Genomic DNA, 25,415 nt, shown 5'->3' with positions numbered 1-25,415 from the left:
GCACCTCGCTCGTGCAAGAAGAAGAAATGACTGAGGCATTGCTGTCTGGGTCATAGTTTAGACCAGGCATGTCCAAAGTCTGGCCCGGGGCCAAATGCAGCCTATCAAGTCTTTTGTGGTGGCTTCCAAAGCTCTATACAACTATTCATTCCATGCGGCCCGTAGGCCATTGTTGTAGTGCTGCATGCAGGGGCCACCAAGTATTGTCGCTCTGACTTCTCCTTAGCTCGCCTGTAGGTTATCAGCCACCACTGTAGCAGTAGCAACCACTGATAAGCCACTGCCACTATGTCAGCAGCAGTAACAGCCACTGATTAGCAGCTGCCACTATGCCAGCAGAACTATGCCTGCATACTGAAAGGAACATGCTAACTGCACATGGTACATCCGGTATTTCCCATGGAAATGTTTTATTTGACAAAATGTCACAGGCATATGGTACCTAATGGCAATCAGCTAAAATTGTGTTTGACCACTTCACTATGGAGGGGTTTTTACCCTTCTGTAGCAATTTTCACCTTTCAGCGCTCCTTCCATTCATTCGCCTATAAGTTCATTACTACTTATCACAATAAAAGGATCTATATCTTGTTTTTTTTTACCACTAATTAGGATTTGTTTTGGTGGTACATTTTGCTAACTATTATTTTATTCTAAATGCAGTTTAACAGGAAACATAAGAAAAAAAAATGGAACAAATTCATTATTTCTCAGTTTTCGGCCATTATATTTTTAAAATAATACATGCTACTGTAATTAAAAACCCACACATTTTATTTGCCCATGTGTCCCGGTTATTAAAATGTTTAAAATATTTCCTAGTGCAAAGTATGGTGCCAATATTTTATTTGAAAAAAAAGGTGCATTTTTTCAATTTTGCGTCCATCACTGATTACAAGCCCATAATTTCATAAATAACATTTATACCCTTTTGACATACATATTAAAAAAGTTCAGTCCCTAAGGTAACTATTTATGGTTTTTTTTCAATAAGCATATTATGTATTTAGGTAACAATGGGAGAGGTTGGGCACTAAGGGGTTAATTTTAAATGTAATGGGACTTTTTATAAAAAAAAAAAAAAATGAATGTAGGTGTAATTTTACTATTTGGCCATAAGATGTCCTTGCGCATTATTTTCTATTAGCATACTTTAAGTACGCTAAACAGAAAGTAATGCTTGGACGTGTTACTCCGGAGGATACAATGACGCAAGCATCTTATTGATGGCCACGATCATTGAGACGGGGACTTAGACTGCGTTCCCATTCATCTATCTCCCCACTAACGGGCAGCGGCACGTACCCGCGCGGGAGCAACCCCATCATCAGCCAATGACGAATATCTACATTCCTGAGCAGGAAATGAAGAAGATGTAGGTATACCATCGCAAACCACATAAGTGGTTAATTTCGCTAGTTCGGCCCCCTAACACTCTCAAGACTGGCAATATGGCCTTTGGCTTAAAAAGTTTTGACACCCTGGTTTAGACACTGCATGGAAACTGGTTGAAAATAATGCATAGCTCAGAACTGTCTCTTTTTAGGACAGTACCTCTTTCAGAACCAAATCTCTCTGTCTTTCTTTCTTCTTCAATTGTCCCTCTTTCAAGACTGATGTACAGATTTGTGCAAATATGTGTATTTTTTAAATGTGTTTAATTGACTCTAAACTTTATTTCCACCATTTAAATTGATATTCCAGTATTTTCATGTTAAAATGAAGGAAAGCTAATGATGATAGAAAGAACCAGTGTGGTTTGAACGAAAAAAAAAAAACTACCGGTACATATTTTGTTTCAGAATTTTTTGTGATGTGCATAATGAGGTGTGTAGTGGGGCATGGTTAGAGGCGTGGCAAAATTTTCCCTCTTTCTTATCTCAAAAAGTTGGGAGGTATGCAAATTCTATTACTTATTGACATTTTTAGGCAAGCATAGCTGGTTGAAAACTGATTTATGTAGCCCCGATAAATGCATTTGCAATATTTTTAAAGTGGACCTGAAATCTTGCACAAGACTGAAGAAATACATAGATAAATTACCATGTATGTATTGAGAGAGTTTAGCCTGTTTAACCACTTAAAGGAAAACTTAAGTCAAATAAAAAAAATGACATTTACTCACCTGGGGCATCCCTCAGCACCCCGAAGCTGGATGGTGCCCTCGCAGCCCCGCTCCGATCGTCCTGTCCCCGCCGGCGGCTACTTTCGGTTCGGCGACAGCCGCCGACAGGCTGGGAACGTATATATAGTATATATAGACGCTATAGCAGCATAGAGGGTGATAGCAGCGGCTGGGAACGCGGAAAATCAGCCGCGTTCCCAGCCTGTCGGCGGCTGTCGCCGAACCGGAAGTAGCCGCCGGCGGGGACAGGACGATCGGAGCGGGGCTGCGAGGGCACCATCCAGCTTCGGGGTGCTGAGGGATGCCCCAGGTGAGTAAATGTCATTTTTTTAATTTGACTTAAGTTTTCCTTTAACCCATTCGCGTTCCGTCGTTTTCACTTGAGCAATGTTCACCTCCCATTGATTAGCCTATAACTTTATCACTACTTATTACAATGAACTGATCTATATCTTTTTTTTTCCGCCACCAATTAGGCTTTCTTTGGGGGGTACATTTTGCTAAGTGCGACTTTACTGTAAATGCATTTTAACAGGAAGAATAAGAAAAAAACGGAAAAAATTCATTATTTCTCAGTTTTCAGCCATTATAGTTTTAAAATAATACATGCCTCCATAATTAAAACTCACGTATTGTATTTGCCCATATGTCCTGGTTATTACACCATTAAAATTATGTCCCTATCACAATGTATGGCGACAATATTTTATTTGGAAATAAAGATGCATTTTTTTCCGTTTTGCATCTATCACTATTTACAAGTTTAAAATTAAAAAAATATAGAAATAGTTCATCTTTACATTGATATTTAAAAAGTTTAGACCCTTAGGTAAATATTTACATTTTTTTTTATTGTAATGTTTTGGTTTTTTATATTAAACCATTTATTTGGGTATTTTTGGGAGGGTGGGATGTAAACCATAGTTTTTTAATGTTATTGTGTGTTGATTTAAATGATTTTTACTTTTTGTTGTAGTTTTACTTTTTGGCCACAAGATGGCGGCCATGAGTTTGTTTACATGACGTCACTCTAAGCATAACACACGCTTAGAGTGACGCATCGGGGAGGGAACAGTCAGAAAAAGCGAAGCTTCCGAGAGAAGCTGTCGCTTTTTCAGCGGGGGAGAGGAATCAGTGATCGGGCACCATAGCCTGATTCACTGATTGCCTGGCTAACGAACCGCGGGCCGGGAGCGCGCGTGCACGCGCGCGATCGGCCACGGGAGCGCGCGGTAGCGCGCATGGTTCCTGGACGTAGTTTCTACATCCAGGAACCAAAATAGGTTAAGTACCAGCGGTCTCTGCCCCTTTAAGGACCAGAGACAACTGGTACAATACAGACAGAATCCCGACGAATTGCTGCGCATACCCACCGCAACTGCCGTAACCGCCGCACGCCAGGATCCTCCTGACATCCACTCTGCTGTCTCTATGACGCTTTCATTGGCTCCTGACCATGTCTATCAATGTAAGCCAATGGGAGCGGCTTACATTGATAGACATGGCCAGGAGCCAATGAAATCAGCTCCTGACCGGCTCACATGGCTCTGCCATCATAGAGACAGGCAGAGCAAGTGAGCTGTGGTGAGAGATGTTGTGATTCAGCGGCGAGATCGGCAGGGAGCAACGAAAATGGCGGATATGCGCTGCGGCAGTGATTGAAATCTATGCCCTTCCAGCCAGGTAACCACCAAAACAGGTTGTAGATTTCAATCACCATGGTCCTTCAGTAGTTAATTCCCCCTCATTTGTGTCTAATCACAAATTGTAATCTCATCTCTCCCCTGTGTCACATGACTGCCTATGGCAGAGATGGCAGATAAGGCCATTTGAAAGAACAGGAGGTTAACAATATGTCTGCTTCTGTGAATCAGGTAGTAGAAACAGTGCAGATTTATTTTAGCATTTGTATCAGGTGTAACAAAGAAATGTTTTTTGTTTAAAGGTTATCATCATGTCGTTGGGTATCTTTTAGAGCACAAAGGATGTTCTGAGTTCAGGTCCACTTTAATCAAATGTGAAATATCACAACATTTTAACATTCTAAGTTCAGGATGTTGCTTTTTGTCATTTTTAGCAACACTTTTACTCACCAGTAGTAGACAAATAATAGGCCAATTGGTGCAGAGCAAACAATCTGCACGATCCTCCAATTTCTGATGCCATAACCAATTCCTGCCAAAACTATCTGTCCGAATGCAAAGGAAACATGGGAACTAATGGTGGCATAGGGCCGCTGTGATGATCCCACCCACTCAGCCACTGAAATAAAAATATACATAAATTAAAAAAAATCACTCTGCTTTTTTTATTGCTAAACATAGTAAAATTGTTACATGATATTGCAATTCTATGTAGTGCCTGCCAATAAAATACATGAAATGCAATTGACTAAGGCCCCTTTCACATGGGAAGCTGAAGGCGCTGAATTCACCACGTTAGTTGCTCCTGTCCTGGCTGCATAGCAGGTGTCTCCATTGTTTTTTTTTTTCTTCTTCTGGGTAACATCCGCACATGTCAAACAATAACAGGCGTGGGGTTACAAACGCTGACATTCACAGCAAATCTGGGGTTACAAACACTGCCAAATTGCAGCCCAAAGATACTTGTGGCCAGCAGGTGGGAGGCTGAACTGATGAACAATTGCGTGGGATTTGTACCTGGAAGAGAAGGGGGAGGAGTAGAATAACAACACAGTGAAACCTATCAATATACGACATACAGCTGGAATTAGAGGCAGCTGGAATATTGTATATTTATATAGCGCCAACATCTTCCATAGCGCTGGCCTTATCACCAGGGAGACAACCCACAAATACTGCCCAAAAGAAATACATATACAAGGGATTTCTCTTGGTAGTAGTTTTGGGCATCCTCCCCTGGTGGGAAGGGCACTGGGGGGGGCTACCTGCTCTGCCCGCTGGGGTATATCATGCAAGAGGTGGTCCCAGATGGTGACAATGCGTAGGACCCCGCCTGTACTACTCAACTCTGTAACTTTGAGCATTCGGTGGTTCACATAGCATAGGTTGGGAGGGGGCATGAGAGGCAACCTGCACACAATGCCCCACTTATCCCATTACTGCATTATTATGTTTAAGCAATGTCTCTCTCTGGGCTGGTGCACATCGAGCGGGTCTTTTGGCGTTTTTGCAGCCGCTTGCGGATACGCTTGGTTAATGTATCTCAATGGGGTGGTTCACACCAGAGCGGAAGGCGTTTTGCTGAAACGCATACTCCCGGGGTGAGGCATTTTTTGGATTGCGGAGGCGTTTCTGTCTCCAATGTAAAGTATAGGAAAACCGCAAACCGCTCTGAAAAACGGCAGTTCAGAGTGGTTTTGCAGGCGTTTTTGTTACAGAAGCTGTTCAGTAACAGCTTTACTGTAACAATATATGAAATCTACTACACCAAAAACGCTTCACAAAACCGCAAAATGCTAGGTGTAACGCTACACAAAAATAAGAAAAAGTGTTTCAAAATCTGCTAGCATTTTGCGGATCTGCTAGCGGTTTTTGGTGTGCACCAGGCCTCTATGTTAGAGGAGATACTTTAATAGTTTCTGCCTTTGCTATATCTGGTACATCAGGTGCAGGTACATCTGCATGTGCTGTGCCTCCTCTTCATGCCATAGGCTGAAGGGAAAAAAATGCATGGGAATGTGCATGCGCTTTCCAGCCACCTTGTGTATAATTGCATTTCAGTGGATAGGGTGTTTATCTAAATGTCCTATTTGCACTTTTGGTGCACAAATAAAACATTTATAAATGTCTACAATGCATGAAGTGGTTAAATTTGCTGACTGGTTTTAATCTGGTGATTTTTTAAATAGCCCGGTGTTGTTTAGGAGTGAGCATTTGGCTTTTCTTGTGTATGTATTTCTTTTGGGTAGTAGTTCTGGGTAGTCTCCCTGGCAGTGAAAGCACTCGAGGGCTACCTGTTATGCCCCCTGTAGTATAGCATGCCTGTAGTATAGCATTGAACCCTGACATTGGCTGTACTGCTCACCTCTGTTTGTAATTTTTAGTATACCATAGCTGTCGCTCCCAGTTCACATAGCAGTGGTAGGATGGGGCGTGAGAGGCAAACTGCAAACAATGCCCCTGTAATCAGGTAATTGCAGAGAGGACTCCAGCATACGTAGAGGAACAGCAACACCATATGGGAGAGGGGCATGCTGCATATGTAAGGGAAGGACCACATGGGAGAGGAGCATGCTGCATACATAGAGGAAGGGCAGCACCATATGGGAGAGAGGCATGCTGCATATGTAGAGGAAGGGAAACACTACATGGGAGAAGGGCATGCTGAATACGTAGAGGAAGGGCAGCACCACATAGGAGAGGGGCATGCTGCAAATGTAAAAGTAAGGGAAGGACCACATGGGAGAGGAGCATGCTGCATACATAGAGGAAGGCAAGCACCACATGGGAGAGGAGCATGCTGCATACATAGAGGAAGGCAAGCACCACATGGGAGAGGAGCATGCTGCATACGTAGAGGAAGGCAAGCACCACATGGGAGAGGGGCATGCTGCATACGTAGAGGAAGGGAAGCATAACATAGGAGAGGGGCATGCTGCATACGTAGAGGAAGGGAAGCATCACATAGGAGAGGGGCATGCTGCAAATGTAAAGTAAGGGAAGGACCACATGGGAGAGGGGCATGCTGCATACATAGAGAAAGGGAAGCACCACATGGGAGAGGGGCATGCTGCATATGTAAAGGAAGGGAAACACCACATGGGAGAGGGGCATGCTGCATATGTAGAGGAAGGGCAGCACCACATGGGAGAGGCGCATGCTGCATATGTAAAGGAAGGGCAGCACCACATGGGACAGGGGACTCCTGCATACGAAAAGGAAGGGCAGCACCAAATGGGAGAGAAGCATGCTGCATACGTAGATGAAGAGCAGCACCACAAGGAAAAGGGGCATGCTGCATACGTAAAAGAAGGGCAGCACCACATGGGAGAGGGGCATGCTGCATACGTAAAAGTAGGTCAGAACCACATGGGAGAGGGGCATGCTGCATACATAAAAGAAGGGCAGCACCACATGGGAGAGGGACATGCTGCATACATAGAGGAAGGGAAGCACCACATAGGAGAGGGGACTCTTGGGTATGTAGAGGAAGGGTTGCATAACATGGATGGGGGAACTACTCCAATGACAGTCATAACATTTTTACATTTACTTTGCAGTATGTTAAACCCAGTGGTGTAGCAACAGGGGGTGGAGCGGTTGTGACGGCACTGGGGCCCTTGAGCCAGAGGGGCCTGAGTTTTTTTTTCTTAACTGCAGTATTACCTCTTTAGTGGTCCTTTGCTGGTAATAATCACTTTTCTAGATGATTTGAATAGTAGTAATCATTAACAAGTTGTTCCCCATCCCCTTCTTGCACCTCTGACACTGTGGTTGTCCTTGGCAGGTTTTGGTGCACCGTATCAATTGTTATGTACAGAACGCTTGGGGGGGCCCAATGTAAAACTTGCACTGGGGCCCAGAGCTCCTTAGCTATGCCACTGGTTACATCTCTGCATCATCAAGAACAATACAGGTCTGAAAGAAATGTTAAATCACAAGAAAATGTATGCGTGCTCTACGCCAAGCTTAACCCTTTCAAGTCTAGCTGTGCAAATCTGGCTAAAATGGCTTATCATGAGACATGCTCATGCAGAAATGCATCTGCTTTCGCATGCCAAACTTTGCAGGGTCAAAAACCAATACCGCGAAGCGGTTGCCCTGCGGGAATTAGTTCATGCTATACAGCACTATCCAGGAGCGCCTCGGGGAGGCTTCCCATTGCCCCCATTGCACAGCTAGACTTGAAAGGGTTAAGCTTGGCGTAGAGCACGCATACATTTTCTTGTGATTGAGCATGAAAGAAATGTTAACTCTTCTGTAGGCTATTTCACATAAACCTGAAAGGTTTTGCCTTCCCCTCTACTTCATATGAAAGATTTCAGTCAGGCCCGGATTTCCTTCACAGGAGCCTATAGGCACAGATGTCGTGGCATCCTAGACTTTGCCCTCCATGAACCTACAAACACCTGCCGAACTGCACTGCAAGTGTGCTGGCTGCCCCAGCTGTCATTTACCTGTCATAGGTAGCTACAGGTGCTCCTTAGTATTAAGTAGCTACGGCTGCCCCCAAGTATCAGGTAGCTAGAGGTGGCCCTGATTGAAGGGAGATCTGAAAGCTAGGCGAGTAACCACTCATTTACATTCTCACCAGGAATCTGCATAGAGAAGGAGGGAGGGAGGCACTAGGAGAGGGAAGTGAGCCGCCTTTCCATCATCAGACGCCTGTAAGCAGGGCCGGGCCGAGGCATAGGCTGGAGAGGCTCCAGCCTCAGGGCGCGGTGTAGGAGGGGGCGCACAATTCATTCAGCTGTCATTCCTAATTGTGTTTGAAGCAGAAAGAAATAACAAAAGAGGATACATGACAGTGACTGAAAGCCAGATAACTAGATATTAAGGTGTTGGGGAGGTTGTGGGCCCTGTGGCACCTCTTAGTCTAATAGCAATCAGTGTGTGACGGCTGGGGTGGCAGGGATGGAGGGGCGCACTTTGGTGTCTCAGCCTTGGGTGCTGGAGGACCTTGTCCCGCCTCTGCCTGTAAGCACCTGCCTACAGTGCCTTAGGGTAAATCCAGCCCTGATTTCAGTTAAAAGGTAACGAAAATAGCTTTAAATAGACTCAAAGCATTTACCTAACACAAGCCTGTTGTTTATGACTCCGGATGCAGAAGCTCCCACAAGAAAACGCAAGGCCATGTAGACGTAAATATGGGACGCAAAAGCTGCTCCAACACCAAATGACATATTCATGAGCAGTGAGATTAAGATGATCGGACGCCTTCCAATCCTTTAAAACAAAGTATTACATATTCTGAACAAGTTCTAAATGTAGTTTCAATTAAAAAGAAAACAGGGTGCCTAAGACAAATCAGTTAATAATATCAATACATTTGCTATAGAACAGCTCCCCCCACAACATCAGTGTTTCTCAAAACTTTCCTCGTGATTCCCCAACGGTGCATGTTTTGCAGGCAGCCTCACCTATGCACAGGTGGAGTAATTAGTGTATTATGTACATGGAATCCACCTAGCTGAGACCTAATTACCCCACCTGTGCATAGGTGAAGCTGATTGCACTGGCGTAACAACAGGGCCTGCAGCCCCTGCTCCCACGGGGGGGCCCGGGCCCCCCCCTGGGGCCCGCACAGGGCTGTTTTGTGGGGGGCTGGAGGGTTGGCAGCATGAGGGGAAAGCCGTGGCCACAGTCGGCGGGGAGAGGGGAAGTTCCCCCCCTCTCCCTCACCTCGGGGCTCTCCCCTCTGCGCTCCCCTCCAGCTTAATTGTGTGTCCATGGGCAGCGGTGAGCAGCGGTGGGCAGGAAGCAGATACATACCTTTCGTGTTCTCCATTAGCCTGCGTTCCTCTCGCTAGCCTCTGACGCGACTTCCAGTATAACAGGAAGTCGCGTCAGAGGCTAGCGAGAGGAACGCACTGGCTGGAACGCATGGAAGGTATGTATCTGTGTCCTGCCCGCCGCTGCTCGCCGCTGCCACGGACACACATTTAAGCTGGAGGGGAGCGCAGAGGGGAGAGCCCCGAAGTGAGGGAGGGGGGGGGGAACGTCCTGCCCCCTCTCCCCACCTACTGTGGCCACGGCTTTCCCCTCATGCTGCCACCCCTCCAGCCCCCCACAAAACGGCCCCGTGCAGGCCCCAGGGAGGGGAGGGGGGCCCACTCTGAAAATCTGCAGGGGGGCCCGGTGGGGCCTAGTTACGCCCCTGGCTGCCTGCAAAACATGCAACCTTGGGGAGTCACAAGGACAGGTTTGAGAAACACTGCCCTACACCGACAATCAAGAAAATACACTACAGCAGACTTCTGGTTAATTGGGACTTGCAGTCTCAACCAACTGACACTCAGGGGTGGGGGTTATGGGGGTGTGACTCTCTTTCACAAATGCAGAACAGCATGCAGCGAAAGACACTTTTCAGAGCTCCAGCCGCCGTTGTCTTGTGTTCTTACAGCCGCTGGCTGCTCTGCCACCTCCTCCATAGACTTCTGATGTTTGTCACCTGACTTGTATCGGGTCACATGCATGCATCGGGGGCGGAACTGAGGATGTAGTAGAACAGTCAGCACCTGTAAGAAGTGCAGAGGAGATGTGCCCAGAGCTCTGGTAGGTCAAGACACATAACATTAAGGCCTCTTGCACACTGCAAGTGATTCCGATTCAGATTCCGCTTTTTAATCAGTTTTTACATCCGATTCAGATTCTGATTTGCAGTTTGCTCCCTGCACACTGCAAATCGGAATCTGAATCTGATGTAAAAACAGATTAAAAAGCGGAATCTGAATCGGAATCGCGTGCAGTGTGCAAGAGGCCTAATATTGCATGTTTCTCCTGGAGGATTCAAAGCACCAGAGCTGCATCTAGTAGTACATGCTCGGTAGGCAGTAGCAGTGTTAGGGAGTCTTGCCAGGAAGTGCCAAGATTCAAACCCTGGTCTCCTGTGTCAGAGGCACCACCCTTAACTAGCCACCAGTACACTGTCCAGCTACTAGTAAGTGTCTTCCACTACACACTGCTCTGTATTATTGGGAGAGAGGGCTCTGTGGGTGGGGTTCGTGTAAACTTGCAAGCACGAGGCAGGTCTTTTCGGGGTCTGCCATGCGCTGAGTAGCGCCACATCTAGCAGTAATCTAGCAGTAATGCTATAGTGCAGAAACCACTTTGGGGCCAATCATTGGCCAATTTCACCACTTCCATCTAGTATGGAATCTGTTCAATGCTATAGTGCAGAAACCACTTGAGGGGCCAATCATTGGCCAATTTCACCACTTGCATCTAGTATGGAATCTGTTTATATTATTCAAAATGTTACCCCTCATGCTATATGGAAGTGTTAAAATAAATTGGCCAATCATTAGGCATTAAAGATTGAAGGTGTGTTGTTAGGGTATGGCTGGAGGTTTAACCGAGGTGAGATTAGAAGGGTTGGTGGGGGTGTTGTAATAATAATTGATTTGTCTAGCGTGTTTTTCTTGTTGGACTAAAAGCGCTTGGGAGCTGCAGCCAGTAGCGGTGAGCTCAATGGGCCATCTTGCAGTGTTAGGCAGTCTTGCCTAACACTGCACCTATACTGAATAAGTGCTGGCTTACTGAACAGGAAGAGCCTAGATTTGAACCTTGGTCTCCTGTGGGTCAGAAGAAGGAAAGGTATAACTAGTGCTTTGGAAGACCTTTGACTGGAGGTATGGTGAGTGGAGGTGTGATGGGTTAGGTCTGAGCATGTGCAGACTGTCCTCTCATGCATTCATGTGGCTGAAGCAGGCTGGGAGTGTTTTTGGTTGCAATCTGCGTGTACTAGGTGTCCCATTACAGCTCATGCCTCCCCATTCAGCTTGTACTTTTGAAAAGCAGCTGGTTCCTGCTTTTACTGGTGTGTTGCACCACATCGGGGCAGCTAGAAATTGTGAATTTTTGGGTTATAATGTAGTTTATCCATGCTGAGTAAGTACAACAGATTATATTATAACCTCAAAACAGCTTCAGGTACACTTTGAATATGACTTTCCTGGAATCTTATAGTCTTATTTTGTATTTAAAGGCTATAAACCTACCTATAAACACTTGACTGTCTAAGACTAAGATACATGACTGCAGTTTAACATTATTCAGCTCCCATACAGACAAACCTTGAACTACTGAACCATCTGTCACCTGTCTTTTTCTCAGTCACAGTCATTTTTGAAAACACAACCTAAATATTTAGAAAAGTGATAACACATTTCAGCATGTTCTTACCAATCTCCTAGTGGTCCAAAAGTGATGGCTCCTACCAGGAGTCCCGCCATATAAACAGCATGAGAGATATCTGTCTGCTCCTTTCTGTGACACACCAGATCAAACTAAGCGAGAAGATATATCGATTTTGATTTTTGCTTTTTTTATTGTACTAGATTTAATGACAAATGTGTTAATCTCATAATACCATATGCGGTGGAAAAAAAAAAAAAAAAAGTGTATCTGTCTAGCTATATATACAGAGTATATATAGATAGATAGCTAGATAGATAGCTAGATAGATAGATAGATAGATAGATAGATAGATAGATAGATAGACAGTGGGATGCGAAAGTTTGGGCAACCTTGTTAATTGTCATAATTTTCCTGTATAAATCGTTGGTTGTTACAATAAAAAATGTCAGTTAAATATATCATATAGGAGACACACATGTGATATTTGAGAAGTGAAATGAAGTTTATTGGATTTACAGTAAGTGTGCAATAAGTGTTTAAATAAAATTAGGCAGGTGTATAAATGGGGGCATAGTTGTCATTTTATTGATTACAAAACCTTTAGAAATAATTATTGGAACTCAAATTGGCTTGGCAAGCTCAGTGACCCCTGACCTACATACACAGGTGAATCCAATTATGAGAGTATTTAAGGGTGTCAACTGTAAGTTTCCCTCCTCTTTTAATTTTCTCTGAAGAGTAGCAACATGGGGGCCTCAAAACAACTCTCAAATGACCTGAAGACAAAGATTGTTCACCATCATGGTTTAGGGGAGGATACAAAAAGCTGTCTCAGAGATTTCAGCTGTCTGTTTCCATAGTTAGGAACATATTGAGGAAATGGAAGACCACAGGCTCAGTTCAAGTTAAGGCTCGAAGTGGCAGACCGAGAAAAATCTTGGATAGACAGAAGCGACGAATGTTGAGAACAGTCAGAGTCAACCCACAGACCAGCACAAAAGACCTACAACATCATCTTGCTGCAGATGGAGTCACTAGGGATGATCGGAAAGAGGAAATTCCGTTCCGCCGGAATTCCGGAATTCCGCCAGCGGTAAATTCTGTAACCGTTAGATTTCCGCTGAATTTTGCGGATTTCCGTGGAATTCCGCGTTCCGGCGGAAAAATTAAAGTAATCGCAATTAAAGTAATTTATTCTTTTTTTATTTTGTTTTGGCAGCAGGAGGTGTCGCTTAAGCCATGGGACCTAGCGGTGGTCCCATAGCGGTCGTTTTGGTGCCGCAGGAGGTGTCCCTTAAGCCATGGGACCTAGCGGTGGTCCCATGGCGGTGGTTTTGACGCCGCAGGAGGTGTCACGTAAGCTATGGGGTTCCACGGCGGTCATTTTAAGTGTGGTTTGGCACCACATGAGGTGTCACGTAAGCTTTGGGACCTGGCGGTGGTCCCATGGCGGTGGCTTTGGGACCTGTCGATTCTGATTTCCATGCACAAATCCGTTTGGTTGGTTTTTGTAAGCCTCTAATTGGTGCAGAAATTCCTATTTTCATGCAGAAATCAGGTTGTTTTTTACTTTAAGGGGCTTCCTTGTAATTGGCATACAAAAATTCGCATTCTGGCGGAATAACACATAGCAATTCAGGAATTCCGTCGGAACGGTATAGCAATTCCTTTCCGATGCGACAGAACGGAACCACCAAATTCCGTCCAGAATTGCGGAAAATGGAATTCCGCGGAATGCGGTGAGATGTGGAATGCATTGCCACAGGAAGTCGTTATGGCAAACTCTATACCTGCATTTAAAGGGGGCTTAGATTCTTTCCTTGCGTTGAAAGACATCCATGGCTACAATTTAGTAATTGTAGCCATGGATGTCTTTCAACGCAAGGAAAGCATGATGTTGATCTAATGATGTTGATCCAGGGATTTTATATGATTGCCATCTGGAGTCGGGAAGGAATTTTTCCCTTTTGGGGCTGATTGGACCATGCCTTGTAAGGGTTTTTTTCGCCTTCCTCTGGGTCAACAAGGATATGTGAGGGAGCAGGCTGGAGTTGTACTTTGTACTGGTTGAACTCGATGGACGTCTGTCTTTTTTCAACCAAAATAACTATGTAACTATGTAACTATATGTAACTATCCCTAGGAGTCACTGTGCATCGTTCATCCATTTGGCGCACTTTACACAAGGAAGCCTTTTCTTCGCCTACAGCTCAAACAGAGCCGCTCGAGGTATGCTAAAGCACATTTGGACAAGCCAGGTTCATTTTGGAATAAGGTGCTGTGGACTGATGAAACTAAAATTGAGTTATTTGAGCATAACAAGGGGCGTTATGCATGGAGGAAAAATAACACAGCATTCCAAGAAAAACACCTGCTACCTACAGTAAAATATGGTGGTGGTTGCATCATGCTGTGGGGCTGTGTAGCCAGTGCAGGGACTGGGAATCTTGTCAGAGTTGAGGGACGCATGAATTCCACTCAGTATCAGCAGATTCTGGAGACCAATGTCCAGGAATCAGTGACAAAGCTGAAGCTGCGTCAGGGCTGGATATTTCAATAAGACAACAATCCTAAACACTGCTCAAAATCCACCAAGGCATTCATGCAGAGGAACAAGTTCAACATTCTGGAATGGCCATCTCAGTCCCCAGACCTGAATATAACTAAAAATCTGTGGTGTGAGTTAAAGAGAGCTGTTCATGCTCGGAAGCCATCAAACCTTACTAAACTAGAGATGTTTTGTAAAGAGGAATGGTCCAAAATACCTTCAACATAATCCAGACTCTTATTGCAAACTACAGGAAGCGCTTAGAGGCTGTAATTTCTTCAAAAGGAGGATCTACTAAATATTGATTTCATTTCTTTTTTGTGGTGCCCAAATTTATGCGCCTGCCTAATTTTGTTTAAACAATTATTGCACACTTTCTGTAAATCCAATAAACTTAATTTCACTTCTCAAATATCACTGTGTGTGTCTCCTATATGATATATTTAACTGACATTTTTTATCGTAACAACTAACGATTTATACAGGAAAATCATGACGATTACTAAGGTTGCCCAAACTTTCGCATCCCACTGGATATCCTCTATTATAATTTCCCTGTGTCGCTGTGTCCTCCTGTCCGTGCTTTTGCGGTACTGCACATGTGCCAAACAGACAGCTATTGGGACAGGACAAGGGTGGGCCAGGGAGTCGGGTGGATGGACATGTGCGCGTGTGTGGCGGGCTTGTGTGCGCGTGCGGCGGGCGAACGCATACACACTGACATGCGGTGGTGGAGGCAGTGACAGACCTAGAGCCCATTTTTAAATGGGCTTAGGTCAACTAGTATATACTGTATATATATATATATATATATATATATATATATATATATATGTTCAATTATTCTTTATTATTATAATAATAATTTGAATTTTTCAATTACCGTATATACTCACATATAAGCCGACCCGCATATAAGCCAAGGTATCCACGTTTCCCTCAGAAACCAGGAAAAGTAGATTGACTCGCATATAAGCCCCCTCCCCAGTAGCCATATCTGCCCCCAGTACAAGTCATGCCCTCTACCCATAGCCAGATGTGCACCAAGGATGATACAGCTGTGTCTCAGGATGCCACTAGATGGCGTCATAGATATAAGATGCAGCAATTGCTGGGGGATGGGGGCCCCCCAGTTGCAGGAGATGGGGGGACACGGACACAGCAGGGAGGCAGCTGGCAAGAACAGGATCACTCATGCACCATCCTTACACTCCTTTGCCAGTAACTAAACCTGCACCACCATCTGTTCTGCTCCACTGACTCACATATAAGCCAAGGGGTAACTTTTCAAATGTTTTATGCCAAAAAAATTAGGCTTATATGCGAGTACGTACAGTATACAGTATTTACTCTCTTACTCACCTTACATTCATTAAATCATTAAATCAGTCAACCATCATACTGCCTTTTCTTGAGTCTTATCCTCCTCCTACACTCCTATGTACCCCAGAAGCAGTAAAAAAAAGGGCGCATGCGGCAAGTGGAGTAATTGGGCGCCACCATAGGTGCCAAAAGAAAATAGCGGTATTAGGGTGCTGGAGTGGAAATTTGGGTGCCCGGTAAATAGCGGGAGCTGATACAGCGCCCACTATATATTATTATTATTTTTTATTTATATAGCACCAACATTTTCCGTAGAGCTGTACATAGTACAAACAATTAAAGTGGAACAAATATAAATAAGAACTACAAGACACTGTTCAGTCATGACATTGAATATTAGAAATACAAATACATACATAGTTGATGTGTACTTGGTACATGTGCATATGTTAAAATTACAGCAGTATGAGAAACACTAGAAAGAGGTCCATGCCCTTGCAAGCTTACAATCTAGAGCAGGCATGGGCAAACTTGGCCCTCCAGCTGTTAAGGAACTACAAGTCCCACAATGCAGTTGCCTTTATGAGTCATGACTGTGGCTGTAAGACTCCTGCAATGCATTGTGGGACTTGTAGTTCCTTAAAGAGACACTGAAGCGAAAAAAAAATATATGATATAGTGAATTGGTTGTGTACTATGAATAATTACTAGAAGATTAGCAGCAAAGAAAATATTCTCATACTTTTGTTTTCAGGTATATAGTGTTTTTTCTAACATTGCATCATTCTATAATATGTGCACATTACACAACACTCAGCATTCAAAATGAGTCTTTCAGAGCAGTCTGTGAAGTAATGACCTCTCCTCTAGCAGAGAAAAAGTAAATAGTCCAGGAACAGTTGAGATAATAAAAGTCAGATAACAGCCCTCTCCATGACTTAGGGCCCTTTTCCACCTGCAATCGCTAGCGTTCACGCTGAATGCTAGCGATTGCTGAATCGCAAAACCGGCGATTCCCCCGACGTTTGCGGCAGCGATTTTGCTATGCTATGCACTGCATAGCAAAATCGCGGCAATTATCGCTCCGCCGCGCGTTCGCGTTCCCGACAAAAGCGAATCGCGGTAGTGGAAATGACCTACCGCGATTCCTATGTTAAAAAGCAAACCGTAGCGATTGTAAAATCGCTAGCGGTTTGCGGTTTTGCGATTCAGCCAGCGCAAACGCGCTGGTGGAAAAGGGCCCTAACTTAGTCGGAGAGCTTAATGGCTTGTTTGCATAGAGATAACAACTGGAGTTTCTCAACTCTTCCTGTACTGGAAACAATTACACTGATGTATCTGATCTTAATGTTTTATTTCTTAGCTGTGCTACACATACAAATCATAATATCATCATTTTTTTTTTGCTTCAGTGTCTCTTTAAAGTGAACCTTCAGACTAAAAATCTACTTAACAGCACTGAAAAGGCTTGGTGTTTCTTTAACAGTTTCACAATATCAGAACTTTGTTTTTCTTATCCAAGCCTCATTTTTAGCTGCACAGAAGAAAACTGCCCGGGCATTTTTCCCCTGATGCTGTGTTGTTGTTCTTATTCTACTGTTTTGGTGCACATTTTTTTTTTAAATTTGAGATTGAAGCCTAGCGCACTCAGCTGGGAGGGGTGATCAGGACACAGGATAGCTGGAACTGTGTCTCTTGCTCTCGTTTCAACCAAAAAGATGCCTGCCCTCATGAAAAAGATGGCTACCCCCATGAAATCACAAATATTTGCCTGTTCTTTTAAAACAGGGTGGGTAATAGATTATATTGCCTATCCATTTAAATTAACATAACTACTGCAACTTAATGGCAGTATGTTTGTTTAGGCTGAAGTTCCCCTTTAACAGCTGGAGGGCCAAGTTTGCCCATGCCTGATCTAGAGGGTAGTGGGGAGGAAACACAGGGGTTAGTGGGTGAGGCAGTTTGCCTTCAGTGCTGCTTATAGCAAATTATAGGCTTGTCTGAACAGGTGTGTTTTCAGAGTGCGTTTGAAGGTTTCAAGACTCGGGGCATGACGAATCGGCTGAGGGAGAGAGTTCCAAAGGAAAGGGACAGCCCGTGAGAAGTCTTGGATGCGATAGTGAGAAGAGGTGACTAGGCTAGAGGACAAAAGGGTCTCCTGTGAGGGTCCGGGTGGGGAGGTATCTGGAGATTAAAGAGGAAATGAATGTATGGAGGTGATAGCTTGTGTAGATCTTTGTATGCAAGCGTGAGAAGTTTAAACTGGATCTTTTGAGCAACTGGTAACCAATGGAGGGATTGGCAGACAGGGGCTGCCTCAGAGGATCTAGAAGAGAAGTGGATGAGACGGGCAGCGGAGTTTAGTAGGGATTGGAGAGGTGCCAGTCTGCTTTTTGGTAGACCACAGAGTAGGGTGTTACAGTAGTCAATACGGGAGATGATTAGGGTACGCACAAGCATTTTAGTTGCTTCTTGTGAGAGGAAGGGACGTATTCTGGAAATATTTTGGAGATGGAAGTAGCAGGAGGTAGGCACCGCGGGCATCTAAATGACGATACTTTGCGGCGTACAGGATTTTTCAGGGTTTTTTTCCGCAGATGCAATCATTGCATTGCATCGTGGCTAATGGGGGTGGGGGGTCAGCGATAGGTAGGTAGTGTGTGTGTGGGGGGGTAAGTTTAGGCATTAGGCAGGTAGTGTGTTTGTGCGGGGGATAGGTTTCAGCATTAGGGGCTTGATTCACAAAGCGGTGCTAACTGTTAGCATGCCTGTGAAAACCCCCTTAGCACGTCTACACTAGCTTTTCGCGCGTAAAATTTTACGCGCGTAAAACTTTATGCGCGCACTGCACAGGGCGTTCCGCGCGAAGTGCCCATTAAAGCCTATGGGACTTAGCACGCGCATAGGATTTTGCTTTGCGCACAAAGCTTTGTGCGCGATCTGATTGAGAAATCTGGTGCTAACCTACTTAGCACCCTGGTTAGCACGTCTAAAGACTTTAGACGTGCTAAGTAGGTTAGCACCGCTTTGTGAATCAAGCCCCAGGTAGGCAATGTGTGTGTGTGTGTGTGTGTGGGGGGGGGGGGGAGGGGGTTAGGTATTAGGGAGGTAGTATGTGCATGGGGGGCGGGGTAGGTTTAGGTATTAGGCAGGTAGTGTGTGCAGGAGGGTTTGTTTTAGGCATTAGGTAAGTAGTGTGTGCAGTGGCGGTTAGTTTCAGGCATTAGGCAGGTAGTGCATGAAGAGGGGGGGGGATAGTTTTGGGCATTCCGCATATAGTGTGTGCGGGGAGGGGGGGCTAGTTTTAGGCATTAGGGAGGTAGTGTGTGTGCAGGAGGGTGGGTGCATGTACCCCTACCGTTCCGTAATCACACCACATATTCTTTAGCACAGGCAAGTCATCACTCCTGCTCTTTTGAGATTCTAACTAACACATCCATCTCAATATCTGTTTCTTCCCAAAAGCTGTCCATTCTCTCTAACCCCCCTCTCAACAGTAACGGGTCTTTTTTTTTTACAAATCCTTCCAGCCATTTAGACATCTCCTCCATACTGTCAATAGATAGGCCAAAGATCTGTCTATAAGCAGTGAGTGGCTGAAGAATTTCTGTGTGTTTCTAAAAACCCTCCATTTTGTGACCACAATGTTTTCCATTACTGGGAGCCTCCCCCCCCACATGTGGACCTCATCACCTCTCCCTTGGTTACACCTCAAACAAGTTTCAAACTTTTCTTGAAATAATTGGGCCATCCTAACTGGAGTGAGGTGCCATCTGGCCACAATTGTATATGGTAATATCTGCAGTTTTCTTTTTGGATATTTCCAGATCTTGTGAAGGATTTCACTCCATTTATCTAAGCAAAAACCCATGTCTGATTCCTACCTACTATACCAGGAAGGGGTAGTCTCTAAGGTGATCCCTTGAATGAGGACATACGCTAAAGATAATAAATTGAGCAGTCTTTTTTTAGGTAGATCCATTTTTTTCTAGGGCTGTAACTCTGTCTAAAGGGCTGTAACTCAGAGCCGAATCATCCGCACGGCAAACCTAGGCAGTTGCCTAGGACCTGGAGAGATTCTAGGGGCATGGTGGATATGCTAGCCCCGACCAAAGCTTACTAAAAAAAGGCAGGTGACCATCAGCGGTGGGCAAAAAACTGCTATCTTGCCTAGGGCCCAATATTCCTCAATCCATTAACTGGCATCTGATCTGATGATGGCTAATGCAAGATAGGGTTAGAAAAGGCCCTCTCTAGAGATGGCCAAATGACCAGAAGCAGAAACAACTACATTTATCTTTGTCGAAGAAAAATAACACCAAAAGGTAAAAGAGAATATATTTCTACAATGCTGCTGCTGGGTCTATTTTAAGTTTAATGATTACATTTCCAATCAGATTTAACCTCTATATACAGAATCACATAAACATTACAATCATTATTATTGGAAGTATTTAGTAGTTTTAATTTTCTTGGGTAAATAGAGGAGGTCAGTTTGAATAAACACGTTGCATGCGTACAGACCTCGGTAACCAGGGTTGACTTTTGCTGTGACGTGTCATACACCCATCCATCCTGGCACTCCTGTGTGTCGTTCAGCCCATACCTCTCAATGGATTCAATATCCCAGTCCACTGGAGTGTACATGAGGCATCTCTCATAGAAGCCCTGTGTATTGCGAGGGATGGTTAAATTCAACTGATGCTCCTCAGTCAGGTTTGGGTTCTTCTTCAGGATCCAGCTGGTATTGCAGTGATGAGGCACAGATATGCCAGTGAATACTTGAGAAAACATGTTGAAGGCATTAATGAATCCAAGAAAGCACAGCATAAACGTCAAAAGCTTTTGGAATCGTCCAAACTCCCCAATATTCTTCAGGATTTCTCCAAACTCAACCATAGTGAGATACTGAAATCCACAAGTCCGGCAGCTAGCTCTGAATGTTTAAACCAAATAAGTCACCTCTCTTTTAGCTCTGGTGACTGAGTTAAATGTTACTGCTAGAAAAAATGTAAAAAGACAAAGTCTAGGCAAACAGATATTGGCGTATTGCCAAAATCTGTAAATGAATACATAAAGGTCACCTATACCGAAAGTATACCAGATACCTAAACCTCTAGTACACAACAATGCTTTTTTCGCATACCCTTCTATTTTTATTTTATTTTTTAATACACTGTGTTCCAAATTATTATAAAAAATGATATTTCCCTCTGATTTTCCTAAATAGTGGATGCAAGTGGCAGTCAGCATCATCTTTTAGTCATCAACCAACTTAGTGCATAATTCAAATGTTACTGAACAAACCTCCTCATAAAAACAGGATTTTTTCAAAAATAAAAATAAACCTATCAAGCACAACAGAGTTTTAAAACCTTTTATAGGCTGTAAAGGGGTCGACCAGTTTTCTCCCCATGATTCCGACCCAGACCAAGGACTCCTTCTTACTAATGTCCCAGCCTTGCAGTGACGTGGTGTTTACCCACCAACCATCCACCACTTCATCCAGTTTGACTATCCAGGGTTGCACGGCATTCATCAGCAAACAATACAGTTTGAAAATTCTTCTTCTTGTAGTTCTGGGCCCACTGCAGCCATTTCTGCTCGTAGGGGAGGCTTAATAGGAGGTTTATGCAGAACTGCAATCCTCTGGTGGATCCTGCACTTTGATGTTCACAGGACTCAAGAGGCACCAGCAACTTCAAATACCTGTTTGCTGCTTTGTTATGGTATTTTAGCAGCTGCTTTCTTACGCTGAGGTATTTGTTTGGCAGAACCCTTCCTCGTTTTACTTTTATCTGCACAGACCTGTGGGTGCTCTGAGTCAGCCACAAATCTTTTAACAGTCCGAGGATTGTGCTTAAGTTTTCCTGAAATATAAAGAATTTCATACTGTAATGATCTGCTCAGCTGCCTGTGCAGGCAGGCAGCTTTTTGACCATTGTTTAGGTTTGCATGCTGCAGGACTCTGGAAAGGAGAGCTTCTGTCAGTTTTGCAGCTTGTGCTTGCTGAGGAATTTGCATACGTTGTCATGCAAATTGCCTGGCCACATTCATTGGAGGCGTGTACTATAAGTACTATGTGTTTCCCACAATGCTTGGCTGGTCATAAGGATTCAGTCCTGTGTAACACTCCTGGAGGAGTGTCAGCCTTACTCTCTGTTTGAAGATCAGCTTAGAATAATTCCTGGAAAACTGCACTAGGCAGGTTTCCTTAGTGCAGTTAGGATTGCTTATCTGTTTGTTTGTTCTGTTGCGATTGTCCTGTCCCCGCAGTGGTCGACAGGAAATGGTTCTGATCTCTGTTCTTGGAGTATAGCTGGTGCAGCGGTTGCTACCAGCTATCTCTTCTAACCTGTCTCACTTGGATCGCACTAGCATCTTGCGCTAGCGCTGTGGATCCTTCTGTTCTGTCTCCTTGGATCGCGCTAGCCACTTTCTGTTAGTGCTGTGGATCCTTCTGTTCTGCTACTCTGTACCTGGATCGCGCTAGCCACTTTCACTAGTGCTGTGGATCCTTCTGTTCTGCTACTCTGTCTGCCTGGATCGCACTCGCCTAGCGCTAGTGCTGTGGATCCTTCTGTTCTGCTACTCTGTACCTGGATCGCACTAGCATCTTGCGCTAGCGCTGTGGATCCTTCTGTTCTGTCTTTCTGGATCGCGCTAGCCACTTTCGCTAGTGCTGTGGATCCTATCTCTCGCTTGTCCTTGTTTTCGTGTGTCTGTCTTGTCAGCTACGAACGCTTGCTGGAGGCTCGGTGAGGTAACCGTTAAGCAAGCGCTCGCGTCCTCTGTTACATGTTTGTCTGTCGATGGTTAGTTATGCGTGCTTGTCTCTATTGTGCTTATCACGTGGAGACTGCGCATGAACGCGTGCACTTTTGCGAATGAGTGCGGTGTTCGCATTCAGTTAGCGTTTGTTATTTTCCGTATCTCCTTATTGTATGATTTGCTGTGCCTTTGCTATCCTCGTATTCTGTTCTGATCTGCCTTGTGTCACTTTTGGCAATCGCCTTTCTTGCGTTTTTGTTTCGTATCTGCTGTTGTGTGTGCGCTGTCGCGGGGTGGCGACTAGATTGGCGCACACACATACAACCTGTCCCTTTGCTCTTTCTCATTCGCAATCACTTCCCTTGCGATTGCGTTCTGCGCTCCGTGCAATTCCTGTCTGGCATTTGTGGAGGTACAGAGGATTGGTTCCTCTGCACTCCTCAGCGCCATCTGCCGACAGGAATTTCCCTCTACGGGTGCGTAGCACCTTTTGCTAGGTTCCTGCAATTACACGCTTGTGGAGGATTTCCGCCGTATCAGCGCACGCGTTGTGCGCTGATCACGGAGAAAGTTCCACAATCGTTACACATACCTTATCCAAGGCATTCAACTATTTCACACTTTTCGGCAGCAGAAAGATCATTTTTCTTGTATTGTTTTAAAATGGTGATCTGCTTAATATGTATAACACGCTTTTTTAGTAATTTATCCTTTAATCAGGCTCACCTGCAATACTAGTTATCAGAGGTGTCCAAGATTGATTTCAGTGATCAAAAGAGCCCTGAGACCCAATACTATCAACGAGTTTAATTGAAAAAAAAATGTAATCTTTATGACACTTAACTACAATTTGCCTCATAATTTGGAATGCAGTGTAATTGTTTTATCCAATGTGAGTTCCTTTCATTAAAGTAAACCTGTATGGAAAAAAAGTGCCCCTATGCGGACTTGCCTTGGGAAGTGGGGAAACTTCTGGGTCCTTATGAGGCTTCCACTGTCCTCTTCAGCCTCCTGGATCCAGCGCTGGCAGCACCTGAAAATCCATGCTTGTAGGTGGGCGCTTGGACACAGTAGGGGCTTCAGCGCATGGCTCGTTAAAAGCAGCTGACTGTTGGCAATAAGGAATTGCATGTGTTGTGCAATAAAAAAGAGCAGTTCTTGCTTTTTTTTCCTGCTGCGTAAAATCACACATTGCTCCCAGTGCACTCCAATTGTGCATTGGGAAGCATTATGTGGGAACATTTCTGCGATTCTAACCAAGTGTGACCCAGCCTAAAAGTATTAAGACCATGAAAGATTGACCAATCACTAACCAATTTTACCACCTCCATGCAGTTTGAGGGCCTACAGATTACTATGACCAGATATGGTAGGTAAGCTCTCCTACTACATGGAAGTGGTAAAATTGGTAATTGACCAATCAAAATTGGATATCTATACCAGGCTTTAGAGACAGTGGATCAGCAGGACAACCAGGCAACATGCATTGTTTAAAAGGGAATAAATATGTCAGCCTCCATATGTCTCTCACCTCTATTTCCCTTTAAAGGGACTCCGAGCAGTGCAGAAACTATGGAAATATGCATATCATTTTAAAGCTCTTTTTCCCCTCTTTCCAATGATATATAAACCACCGCACTACGCCACGAGAAAATTAAAAGGCGTAGGGTGACGATTTAGGTGTCGCCGGAAAGAGGAGAAAGAGAGCTTTAAAATGATATCCATCTTTCCATAGTTACATTGTATTACACAGGGCGACTTTTTCTCAAAGTCAGCAGCTCCATTCAGCAGAAAAAGTCGCCCTGTGTAATACAATACAACTATGGAAAGATGGATATCATTTTAAAGCTCTCTTTCTCCTCTTTTTGGCGACACCTAAATCGTCGCCTTACGCCTTTTCGTTTTCTCTATTTTCGCGATCGAAGTTGCGGCTGCGGCAATTTCGATCGCTAAAATAGCGAAAACTAAAAGGCGTAGGGTGGTTTATATATCATTGGAAAGAGGAGAAAGAGAGCTTTAAAATGATGTGCATCTTTCCATAGCTTCTGCACTGCTCGGAGTCCCTTTAAAGGGAGTCTCAAGTGTTTTTTTTTTTAAAACAGATACTCATCTAAGGAGAGGAAAGGCTCTGGGTCCTATAGAGCCTTCCCATTCTCCTGCTGGCCTCTTCAATTCCTCTTAGGCTCCCCCGTTAGCAGTCCACGACCGTTCATTCATGTGCTGCTCTGTACCGGGTTGGGGAGACTTCGGAAGTCTTCGGAAGCACTCGGGCCTCTCGAACACTCGCCCATGCGCAGTACAGAGCTGCTGTTCTTCTGGATCAACTGCCAAAGTCTCCCGCAGCAGGAGATTCAAACGGAGGATCCTGCGGGGGAATGAGGACACCGTGAGGAGAACGGGAAGGCTCTATAGGACCCAGAGCCTTTCCTCTCCTTAGGTGAATATCTGTTTTTTATTTTTAAAACCACTTCAGACTCACTTTAATCAGTAGTAGAGATGGTTGAAGAGATGATAAAAATTCTGCCTTTCATACACACTGACTACAGCTTGGAAATAAATAGTCAGTTAATAGTAAAAGTGAAGAATGCTTTCATTGACTACATGCTTCATTGTTCCCGACACAACACGAGTATAACTTGCGGTGCAGCTGTCCCGGTCCGTTGCGGTGCGTTGCTGCTGTCACGGGCAGAGGGAACCAAAAGCACCCTCCCTCAACACTCACATTCTGAATTTTGTATATTGGTGTACACCATTTGTCTGTATTATTATGTACCCCATGTTCATTCTTACTGTGTACCACGCCACAGAATCTGTTTATAAATAAATAGTAATAATATTATTAATATTAATACCACCAGTGGTGTAG

The 25,415-nt window shown here is 44.4% G+C and overlaps 1 protein-coding gene across 1 annotated transcript in view; it reads right to left on the bottom strand.

Moving 5' to 3' along the window:
* The window catches only part of LOC137519319 (solute carrier family 22 member 13-like), a 64,871-nt gene extending 44,194 nt beyond the window's left edge, over positions 1–20,677 (bottom strand). Inside the window, exons 1-4 of the mRNA XM_068238269.1 lie at positions 20,303–20,677; positions 11,953–12,056; positions 8,840–8,994; positions 4,219–4,387 (exon numbers count right to left, since the gene is read on the bottom strand). Of these exons, the coding sequence (XP_068094370.1) occupies positions 4,219–4,387; positions 8,840–8,994; positions 11,953–12,056; positions 20,303–20,677 (803 nt within the window). The remainder of the gene's footprint in view (positions 1–4,218; positions 4,388–8,839; positions 8,995–11,952; positions 12,057–20,302) is intronic.
* Between the last annotated feature and the right edge of the window lie 4,738 nt (positions 20,678–25,415).

The sequence above is a fragment of the Hyperolius riggenbachi genome, chromosome 5 (assembly GCF_040937935.1).
Source record: "Hyperolius riggenbachi isolate aHypRig1 chromosome 5, aHypRig1.pri, whole genome shotgun sequence".
Taxonomy (NCBI): domain Eukaryota; kingdom Metazoa; phylum Chordata; class Amphibia; order Anura; family Hyperoliidae; genus Hyperolius; species Hyperolius riggenbachi.
The sequence above is the reverse complement of the archived record's forward strand: the minus strand, read 5'-3'. Positions and strand labels throughout refer to the sequence as shown.